At 35.7% G+C, this 12,341-nt stretch overlaps 1 protein-coding gene across 1 annotated transcript; it reads right to left on the reverse strand.

The window, feature by feature from the left end:
* Nucleotides 1-7,716: 7,716 nt before the first annotated feature.
* LOC149236947 (DEAD-box ATP-dependent RNA helicase 21-like) lies at nucleotides 7,717-8,001 on the reverse strand. The gene has a single exon (XM_089369084.1). The coding sequence runs from the start codon at nucleotides 7,999-8,001 to the stop codon at nucleotides 7,717-7,719; it is 285 nt and encodes a 94-aa protein (XP_089225210.1).
* Nucleotides 8,002-12,341: the final 4,340 nt, after the last annotated feature.

A 12,341-nucleotide genomic window follows, 5' to 3' on the forward strand; every position in this document is an offset into this window, starting at 1 on the left:
CATGATGTTGCCCTAAACCTACTAGCATGCTGGCAGTCATCCTCGTTGTATCCGGTGTTCCTTTGGGAACATTAATATTTATTTCAATTAAAAGCATTTTTTGAGAATAGGTCCTATTTGGGTTCTTCAACCTGTACTTTTCTTAAGATTTTTCGCTCCTACAACTTTGATGAGCAAAGCTTGTTGTGCGAGCTATTTTTACATAATATCATGTGTGAATATGTCGACACGAAGATGGTAGAAAGTGTCTTCTACTATGTGGGAGATTTGTAGTTGCGGGCCTTCCTTTCATTTGTGAGGAATCAGATTGAGTGGCATCTAGCCATGAAATCAGCAGAAGCTAATGAAGAGAGAACAACATTGTGGGTCAGAGCTAAACCAGCGATGGTTTACAAACTCAGGTGTGAGTTTAAGCTATTCCTGAGCACCCCAGAGATCAGGGAACAGGCGACCGTCTATAGGAAAAGGATTGTGAGGATCTACCTCAACATGTACACAAATGAAAAGTTAAGCGCTAGTAGGATGTCTTAAATGCATCGAGGCCTGTAGCGCCCAGTTACAAGAAGGGGATCCTTTTGAGTATAGGAACTTTTTGGCTACTGTTACACGGGTTCCTGAGTATGATCAGATCGTACAAACATTGGGGGCATTCTGGATTGGGCTCAGATTCAAATTTCCTTTGATTTGGTTTCCAATAGAGGAGTATCAGCCGGACTACCACCTATGTGACTATGAAGAGGAATCTTGGCCACATCAGTTGATGGCCATTCAAGGGTACAAATCTCCGGGTGAAGACACTACTGGTGCCTACAATTTCACAGACTTGCATCAGGGGTACAGTAGGAGGAGCTGAGATTCTGCATGGGGACATGCAGTTGCTTCAATTGGGGGGAGATGTTGGGTGTGGTTTTTTACCTATTTTCTTCACATTCCTTCCCCAGTTTTGATCCTTCTATCCTCCAGGCCTTTGAATTTACATGATTAATTCCCCTGTTTTCTCACCTTTATAACCTATTCTACTGTCATGTTACTTTTCCGTATTTTATTGAATAATACGATGCTTTATTCCTTTTTGTGGCTAACTGGGGGAGCATTGAAGAAGTATTTTGGAAAGCTCTTCTCCTTTTCAGGTGTTTCTACGAAGAACAAAGTTATGGAGAAGACAGGCAACCCAGATCAACTACATAGAGGGGTAGAACAGTTCGCTATTACACCTTGAATGTTGTCACAGGTTGTTGTTATACATTGGATGTTGTTATAGGCTGTTGTTACACATTGGATGTTGTTACAGGATGTTGTTACATTACGCGTTGATACAAAAGTCCATTGTTACACCAAGGGTGTTGTTTCCAATGATGTCGTAACATCCTGAACTGCTATTCACTCGCAGGATGTTGTTGCACCGAAGCTGGAAAATGTGGGTACTATTGCACATAAGAACTGTCGGCAGTAGGAATTGTTTATTTTGGAAGCAATAGACCCAAGCAGTTGCAATCCTAACTAATTTATATTTGAATTTAGAAATATGTTGTAACTACTTTTATTTTTTATCAGCATGAGAATTTTGAGATTCTCATTACTGGTCTGTTTCTAATTTCAGGTATGTAATAACTATAAAGGAACTCAATTTTTCATGTACAAGGACACGACATATAGAAAAGTATTGTTACTTTGCTTCTATAACTTTGAGTTTATTTTTAATATTAATCAGCACATTGGTGTTGTTACTACTCTTCATATGATTTGTTAATTACATTTTTGTTATTCCTACGCCCTAATGAGGAGGAAGGGCCCTCCTCTTTGGCATGGACTGCAGTGATTGAGGTAGTGTACATTCTAGTTTATCTAATTGATTTATGGTTTCTCACTGTTGTTGTACAAATTGTGGGTTACGTCCGCTGTTGTTTCAATTTACATTATGTTGTTACACTGAGTTAATCAATAGAATGGTAGTAACCAGCTGGAGTAGATATTAGTTCCTGTGTGGCTTGCCTTTACTTTGATAGTTGCGAAGTGTGATTTAATTCTATAGAGTGTGTTTTTATGTCTACATGAATGGTTTGATTCAACAATTTGGTTCAGCGACATGTATTATTGTTTTCTGCATTTTCTCATTCTTGGCTATAGTGTATCAACACAGACAGTGTGAACTCCATTGAAACAACAAGACCTACCCTGGGTTGACAATTAAATGTTGCAATCTCGGTCAATTAGGATTGATTAAAACATGACTATAGCTTCCAAAGCTTTTATCCAACCAAGGATTCCAGGAACTCGTAACTCAACCCACAACCATAAGGAACATGAGAACGAACCAGAAAACAAAAGGAAAGACACCCACAACACCATAACTATCCAAGAGATGGAAAGGCTAGGAAATTCCACCATCAATCTGGGCAATCCTCCATGCCAATGATAGATCATAACGAAGAAACCACGTGTATGTGACATGTATGGCAAAGCTAGCAAATAAATTGTTCATGTAACTTGGTACCTGCAAGTAAAACCCATTGTAGTTGTTGATCCCAATGTCCTCTATCTATTTTCTACTCTTCCTTTTCCTTCTTTCTCAAAATCCCAAGTATGCCACACTCATCCAAAGGTGCTCTAAGAAAACTCTAAGTGTCCAAGGGTATGAGAGAGAGAGAGCTCCAAGCTAAAACTGACAAAAGTCTACAAACTAATCCTCATAAGTCTTTTTATTAATGAGGCCTCTATTTTCTTTATTTTCCATTATTTTCCTTCATCTTCCTCCTCACATGAAACCTGTGACCTTTTACCTTCCTTTTCTCCTAATTTCCATTATTTTCATAAATAAATTGCTAATTAATGCCACTTTGCCTTTCCAAAGTCTTTGTCAATTTCCATTGCCATTAATTAATCACAAGTAATCCCCATCACTATGTTTTTGCCCAACGTTCAACTTGGAATACGTGTCCCATGACCTTCGTTATTATTTTGTCTTTATTAACTTTATTAGATGGATTTTTCACTAGGGTTGTTGCACCTATCTTTGAAATTATTGAAAAAACTCCCTGAAGTCCACATCCTTTATGCATGCCTCTCTTATGCATCATCATTGAAAGGATCTATGTGCACAAGAGTTCTATTGGTGCTATTTTTAATATGGTGAGGGTTTAAGTATAAAGTGCGACAAACAAAATGCTATTGGGTACCAACTCTTTTAGCATCAACTATGAACAGAAAAAGTCTCACCCGAGTCACCAATGTGGATTGCAGAAACTAGGCTTCGACAGTAATGAAGGGGATCAAAATCGATGATATACAAGCATAGTACAAGGCTCAAATCATATCTTGCAAGCTAAATCAGACAACGATGACCAAGGCCAAACCTCAAAACACTAATGGAAAGAGAAAAAAGTTTTGGAGGGGTGCCTTAGTTATTCATATCACTAAGATCAATTGATCCATACATTACAAATTTAAGAAAGAAATATAACTAAACATAATGTGATGATCTCATAAAACACAAAAAATAAAATAAAAAATCGCTCCAACCATATTTTATTAATACTAAAAGGGGGCATCACGCACAACACATACATCATTACAACATTATTTTTCCTTTGCTTACCATCCTAAATCACATGATATTACAACAACAACATAATTATGAACGAAAACACCTAACCAACCACTAGCCTTCCAATCACTTCCTAGCCAACATGAATTCCTTCGGCTCTTATCTATTTATATTCATTCACATCATCCTAGACCGACTTTACCATGGAAAATACTCAAGAATATAATTATCGTGGGAAGATATGCTATACTTGCTAAACTAGACTAAATCAAATAGGTTCAAAGATGCAGTCAACTTTAGCCATTTCGACTCCTTTGCTTCTACATGCTACTCCTTTTTGTGCATTTCTCCATTATGCACACTTCTTCTACCTTGAAAAAACTATGGGACTCTCTTATGCACTATTTATGCTCCATATTTCTATGTGCACTCCCAAAACTACCTCAAAATTTCCACATTTCTTCCACTTTTCTTTTTCTCAAAACTGGCCCTAACATGCCCCCAACACTCACTTGTGGCTTTTCTGGAGCCACTCAACCCTTTTTCTATTACATATAGAATTTTGAACCCCCTTGTTCACATTACTTAAACTCTGGGCACTTATCCTTTTGTTTTTGTTGCTTCTTTGTGCGACATGGTATTTGAAAGAGGCCATGACCTTTATGCCTTTACAAAGATCTTCATGCCACATCTCAAGCCATGCAAGGCCATATTCCTTTTGGATATTGTGATATGATCTTAATCGACCAATGTGACATTGCCTTCTAAAATCCTCTCTCAGATGTAAGCTATGATCAATGTCATGATCAACTTTCTGACTCATTGATACCTCCCCATCTAGAATATTTCTGATCCAAGTGGATATTGGTGTCCATGCGCCTATTCCACTTGGACCCACAACACTATTTCCTATAATTTTCCTATTTTTAGCATAATTTTCTATTTCGATAGTTTTCTATTTTTGGCAGTTTTTCGGGTCATGTACTTCCGAAGTCATTTTGAGGCACTAAACGACATTTTTTGGGGAAACAAGAAAATGTGATTCAAATACTATGCTTACAATTGAAAGTTTCTTTCCTTGTATAGAACTTTTTAATGGGATATCTTGCATGCCAAACATAGATCAGATGCCAAAGTTACCACCCTAGGAAGTTGATGTTCCAACTAACCCCATTAGTGCCGACAGGTTTTTGGCACTTCATCTCCTAGGGTTATGTTTTTGGATGTTTAGGCTTTCTCATTGTTTCTTCATGATAAAAAGGCCTCAAAGCCTCATTTAAACATAGTTCAAAATGCATGTAGTCACCACATCCCTTCTCAGAAATAAGCTACCATCACGTGGGCTAGTTTGTTTTCATTCTGCATGTAAACAATTTCTAGCATTTGTTATTTATTAATTGAATTTTTATTTCATTGTATCTCTCTATTTCTGTTTAAAACTGTATTTCATTTCATTCCTTTATAAATCTAGATCAATGGTACCAAAGCAGTCTACTCTTTCTCTATTATTATGTGCATGTCCCCAATGAGGTAGGGGTATAAGGAATTGGGACTGGAACTGGTTGAACCTGTTATCACAAAATCAGGTACTGAAGGCTGCTAATCAGCAAGACTCTGTGTAACTGTTTCAAACTAGGCTTTTAACTAAGCCTTAGCCTCCTTAGTCTGAGAGGGCTCTCTCATAGGTTATTGATATTGAACAAGATGGCTAACTCTTACAAGACACATGAAAAATGTACTGGCTGGACAGAATTGCTTCCCATTGGGCTTATGGAGTCACTAATATCTCAGTAAACAATAACACTATCGTTTCATAGAAATCAGGGCACTTTACATCTAATGTTCAAACATAACTTACATGAAACACAGTTTGCCTAGGCATACAGGAAGTCAGAGCATGATTCATGAGTTCTGAGTGATTATGCATTAACCAAACTGTAAAAGAACATTAAAGAAAATAAACCATCATACATTTGAACAATAAGATCTATTGTGAATCCTGAGAAGAAACAACAGTCATTTGCATTACTGAAATCTGCTATACATAAACCAAAACAGTCTTCTCCAAAAACATCCAACCCCAATTACATCCAAGTCTGATCTATATATAGGAATACATTCTTAACCACCTTGAGCTTCCTCCTCCAGCATGAGGGGAGCTCGAAGGTTGCTATTAACTACTCCTATCTTCTGTTTAACTAACTCATTAAATACATAAGTATTGAACTGTAATTACAAAGAGTCCTAATTTAATCAAAACTCAAAATTTGTCCTCCTCGTAGCATGATTCCTTCTTGATTCTTGACATCTGTCTTCTTTCTGTTTTGGCCGAGATATCTTGGAGGAGAATGCAATGAACAAGCTGGCTTTGGATACTGGCTGCGTAGATGGTTCATTAATCCTCAAGATAGGTCCCCTGTTTTCCCGGTCCTTGTCTCCCATCATTCTTCACAAATTAAGTAACCTGTTCCCAGCTCTTTAATTCCTCAAAAACTACGAGCATCACCATATTCCCCAATGTGCTGGAAGCCTTGTTGATTGAACAGGTGTATAACCCAAAATCTCCGTATGCATCTCCTATCAGAACCCTAACAACCGGTAATAAAGTACCTTTATCAAAGCTTTCACTAAAGACAAAATATTTCACCTTTTCAAAAAGGCACACTTGTCATTCTCTGAATATCTAGGATAGCCTCATGTGGTCTCCCTTATGTTCCTTAGGCGTTTCCTTCAAAAATTTGCTGATCTCACCATCAAACTGTTTGTTTTCATCATAAAACAGCACCTACAGCAGTTTCGTAGCGCGCTACGAAACTGCTGTTTTTGCTAAAACAGTGTTTATTTGCCTTTAGGAATTCTTTGCTTGATTTGCTCTGTCATGATGATGGTAATGCTTAAAGCATTTCACATACTACCCTACCCTTTAGTGCAGTCTCACAGCCACACTCTGTACTGTCTTCATTTTTTGTCTTCATAGATCTGTTCTTTGTAATCTCCATCTTTCTTACAAAAGTGAGGGTTATTATTCACAAGATTTTCCTTTGGCTAGTCTTTAAATACAATGAAGACATTACTATCAAAAAATTCGAAGGCAGAAATATGCTTATCATCGAAAATTCTGCTTCATGCACATGGATGTCATTGTCATTTGATATTTTCACATTCCCGGTTGGATTAAATATAGTTCAAAATCCAAGTTCTGGGTATAGCTTTTCACTCAAAGTGGTAAATTATGCACCATGACTAGAGGCATTACTTTGAGCAGCTTGATATTTCTCTTTATCATGACACTCGTGCCACTGTTGTTTTGGAACACCAAGCACATCGTTATGATGTGGATCTTCATTCCATATATTATTTTCTTGATTTTTGGTATTGTGTTTAATAGGGAAGCTGATGGAAATATCATCAAAACAGAGTCCATCCTCCCGCCTCCAAATGCTCTGTCACCTTTTACATGGTAGAACTTTTAGCATTTCATATAAAACCTCATCCATTTCACTTATCCTTTTGAATGGCCTTACAGCAATGGTTAACACTTATATAATTCTGTCCCTTATAAGCCTCTTCAAATTGCTAGGCGCCCTTCGAATTTTGAATTTGATCCTCAATACTCAATGCATGTCTTCAAATCTGAAAATAATCCTCTAAAATCACTGGTATTTCTGGACACCCATAAATCTCTTTTCATTATCATCATTACTTTATAATCTTGCTATTAGATCCGATAATAGTTGCAGGTAGTCCATCTATCACTAAATTCATCCAGAGTAGTTGAACAGGTACAAAGTCTCTGGCATTTCTAGATCTTCCTTTTTGAGAGCAGGTGCATCATTTACACTGTTATCACCCCCGAGCAGACGTCCCAATTCGACCCCGATGTTGATACGATTGATATATATGGCGCAACTCGGCATCACCACAAAAAAGAAGAATCAGGAAACTTCACCCAATTTTAGCTGTTTGGCATGCATAAAGCTGAACGGAGAAACAAATTTTGTCGGTGACAATAAATGTTGCCAAAGTCTGATTGCGTTAGAGGAAAAGGCAGGGCGATCTCTCGTCCTCAAGGACGGCCAATTGAAGAAGAAGACCCAAGGGCCAACAGTAAGTGACACAAATGAGGAGGGAGCTGCATTTTTGCCATTCCTTTGCATCCCGCCAATTCAACCTCAGTGATACTTGTGAGCTAACCGTTCCACAGCAGGTGGCATTGTTGCACTGAACATATATGTTGTTCTATATATCCACTTTTCGTCCAGCTCCTCATTCTCATTCTCAAGCTTCAAGTTGCTTGAAGGCCTAGCATCTAAAACTCCAACAACTTGTGGCTCAAAACCGATGTCAATCATGCAATCTGCTTCATCCAGAACAGCATATCTTCTTTCAAGACAGTCAAGCAGACGGCCAGGTGTTGCTATTACAATTTCACACCCCTGGCGCAAATTTGAATCCATTTGACTCGGCAATATCAATTTTTCCTATATCTTAAGAAATAATAGCCCAAAAGCACAATCTTGATAGAGAAGAAACAAGGGACTTTCATCCACAGGAACCTGTAAAGGGACTACCACCAGAAGATGAGACAAGAGTCTGATGAAACAGGTATCATGATGATCCATAATGATAGAAGAATACGACTTTTCAGAACCATTAAAGACCATTTTATGAACTGCACAAAAAGGACTCTGAAGCTGTAAACTCTTTCATAATCATTCATGCCAGTCCAGTTTCTTGAAGAGTTAGACAAATTCAAACCAAAGCCAATATATTCTATAAGGGGCATTTTCCTATCCATCTGAATGCAATGACTATAGGCTTTTAACTGACAGTCATCCTTGGCATGAGACCGTTCACTCTCAAACTGGAAACCTTTCTTCTATTATACACCTGTGTGCTTTCCTTCTTATGATTGGCACCTTATTCAAAAGCCACCTTTCTATTAACATCAGCTGTCATTGACAGTGGAGCTGATTGAGGACTTTTATCCTGGTTAGCAAGCTTTAAACTCTCACTAGAAGGCAAGCAAACCTGTAGCCATAACTCAGATGAATTACAAACTTCACCATCAATTTGCAGAAACAGGCTTTTCTATGCATATATCATATTCCCACAGAACCCATAGGAGACAAAAGTGATATGGGTGAGATATTGGCTATGGATTTGAACAATTTCCCGATTTCGTAGCGTGCTACGAAACCACGCGCTACGAAACCACCTAAACATGTAGCGCTGCGAAAACACTTTGTCCTTAAGCTAGTCTGAGCAATTTTGGCAACAGAATTTTCAGTGATAACAGAACCCTTGCAAGACTGGCCTCACCGACCCTGACAACTTCCCATGACAGAAGAAAAGAAATGTGAGGGATATTTTTATTTTTGGCCCTGGAAACACAGATGGATATTTTTGAGGCTTTGCAGATTTTAGTGAGAGGGTGATTGTAGGACTTTGTTAAGCAATATTTGAGGGGGAGGGAGTTTTCCCTTAAAAGATGGCTGGAAATTTTCAATATTCATGGCCAAACCTTATGTTTACAAACACAGGCATGTTTATTATAATCTTAGAATTTGTTTTTCTCAATATTATAGTAATTTTCAATTTAAGATGAAATTTAATCTTGTGGGATCTATATTAGAACTTTTAGCCTATAAATGTTCCACCACCTTTATTCCATTTTAATGGCCTTATTAGTTTTGTCATCAACATAAGACTTGAAGAAATTTTCTAAAATTAACCTTTGTATCATCTCATTTTATCTCAAGATGTTTTCCTTCCATTATATTGCATATAAAAAATTATTTGATAACAACAACCTTCCTTTTTTTTCAAAGAAAAAAATATGTAATTCCATTTATATATATAAACAAAATCACATTTGTAGATGCTAATAGCATTCCTTTGGCTCGTAACCTCATTAAAGTTTAGTTTGAAAGGGACCACAGATTGTCATAAGAAAAAACAATTTTAGTACATCTTATAAAAAAGCTCCTATAAGTCCTCTTATTAGCCTATACTTACCGTTGTTATCATTTAATGACCATACAGGTAATTGAGCTAATATGAACATTATTAAAAGCTGCTACCAATGGAGTACATTTGTACAAAAATGTAGTACAAAAAAAGAGAAGAAACTCGAATAGAGGGAGCTCCTTGGGTAACCCCGTTGAAAAATGCCTTGCGAGGACCAATTTTTATTTTGGGACCTAGGAGAAAACATGGAGATTTTTGAGACTTTGAATATTTCATAGAGAGGGCAATTACAAGACTTTGATAAGCAATCTTTGAGGGGAGGGAGTTTTCCCTTCAATGCAGCTTTGGAGACACCATCCGCAATTAAGTTTATGGGCCTATAAACATGAGTGAAAATGATTTTAGTGAAGGCCAACATCATTTGAAAAAAAAATGGTTAAGGGAAAGGAAGGTGTAAGAACATGTATAAGCTAAAAGTTTTAAAGTAGATCCAACAAGATTAAATCTTGTCTTAAACTAAAAATTGCTATAATATTAAGAAAACCAAATTCTAAGATTATAATAAATATGCATAGATTTCTAAACATAATATTTGACCATAAACATTGAAATTCCTCTACTTCTATACATGTATTGAAATTCCCTTACTTCCAAACATAACATATTGCTTATCTGTACATACCCTATTTTTCATTCAAATTAAACATATGATTTTTAAATAAAAATCTATGTCTTAACCATCAAATTCATTTACTTCATCAAAATGATAATAATTTTTAAAAATCCAAAATATATATATATATATATATATATATATATATATATTTCAGCAATATTACTGCAAAGTATAACAAACTAACTAAATTTTCCAATAAAATTTGAAGCTTCATGCTACTAAAAATTATTCGGAAAAGTTATCAAAATTAAAACAGAGTGAATGAACTTAATATAAAAATTGAGAAATCTTGAAACACAATGTATAAATATAATATAAGATAATACATGGTTTCAAATGGTAAAAACATTAAACCAATGTCTTACAAAGTTGAAGCCAGTGTTATATTACTTGGAAGATTTGTAATTGAATATGTATCAACGACACATACAATTTGATGTGGGTATATATATATTTTTGATACTAGTTAACCTTTGATGAATTATAGTGTGAAAATTTTACATCAGCCCTCCGAGAATCTTCAAACATCATGTTAAATTGAGGATGAATGTAATTATAAAATGGATAGAATTTCCAGAGTTACGAGAAAATAAGCACAATGTTTTTGAACAAAATACTCAACAACAATATGCATGTATAGAATTCGCAAAGTTATGAGAAAACCAACACAAAGTTTTTGAACATAAGGCTTTGCTACAATGATGAGAAGGGCATTCGAAGTTTTCCATCTCAATGACTAGAGGGGCACTAGGAGTTTCTCAGCGCCTTAGACTTCACTTTTAAGCATGACTATATTAACTTTAACATCATAGATCTTTTTGGTTAATTGGAATACATATATCAAATTCATTAAACACGATCATGATTGAAATTAGATAGGAAAAAAATCTATAAGTCACTATCTTCTAACTACATTTAAATAGCAATTAAATTTAAACATAGTAACACGGGTACCACTCCCAGGGATTGGAGAGTACATATTCCACGCTCCCGTGTTCATGGGAGCTTGTAGGAAACTTTCCAAAATCGTCAGGAGCTTCATCGAGTACTTTGAAGCTTTTTGGGAGCTTCACTACAACATATTTTGATGTTTCACGTACCTATTTTGAGCAGAGAAGGTATCATTTGTTTATTTTCTAAGTGAGACTTGATAGGTCAAGGGCTGGACTACATGGGCTCTGTAAAGCAACAAAGAGGTGGAGATGTAGCAAAGGTTTCAACAAAAAATAGACAGTTGTCGGTCATTCCTTGGTAGCGTCTATTGCAAATATTGAATTTCAACAATTGCAAATAATTCTACTTTCTTTAAGTCTATATTGAAGCTTTAATGATAAGATTCAACAAATTATAGTGATGGTCAGAAAGAGAAAGGGTCGCTTGTTAGTCACTTTCATTTTATAAATTTCCAAACTTGAATTTTGAAGTTGAATATAATATAGTGTTGCATGAAATCACATAATAATCAAGTAATAATAGCCACTTTTTCGGCTTGAGAGTTCCACATGTTTCTTCATGTACAAGGAATTTCATTGGAAAATTGTTGGTGGATTAATATTTTGATTTTTATCGTGTTTCTAAGTTTAATCTTTTACATGTTTTATTGCAAGATGGAATCGCCAGGATGGAATTTAATTGGCACGTTTTGGATGGAAATAAATTAATTATGTTATTTTTATTTTTAATATATATTAAATTTTAATATATTATATTATTGTCGCTCCCACCTTCACGTTCCTTGTAAATTTGGGCAAAGCTTCTAGCCGTGTCGGATACTTGTTCCCTTGTACCTGAAGTATCTGTGTATTGAAAACTTGTGCAACATAGCATTTAAATAACACAAAAAAAGTGTGCATTGTTAACTAAAAATATCTTCACATTGGAAAAGTATTCCCTAATGTGTTTGTTATTATTCTTAGCAATGTTGGGGGCATGATTTAAATTAGATAGGAGAAGCTATAATTATTTAAATTTAGAAGTAAAATTTTGTAGTATCTTCTAACTACGTTTAAACAACATGGAAATTGTAGAATATGTTCACACTGAAAAAACATTCCTTAATTTTTTTGTTATTATTCGTAGTAAAATAAGGGTGTGTACTATTTTATTTACATAAACTGAACAAACTAAGCAAAAATAATATATTAATAAACT

Source organism: Pinus tabuliformis, chromosome 8 (assembly GCF_031772625.1).
Source record: "Pinus tabuliformis cultivar Carrire ecotype Pingquan chromosome 8, CPIR1, whole genome shotgun sequence".
NCBI lineage: Eukaryota > Viridiplantae > Streptophyta > Pinopsida > Pinales > Pinaceae > Pinus > Pinus tabuliformis.

Excerpts from the sequence above, each read along its gene's own strand:
- LOC149236947 (XM_089369084.1), bottom strand. The coding sequence starts at position 8,001 with ATGGATTCAAATTTGCGCCAGGGGTGTGAAATTGTAATAGCAACACCT.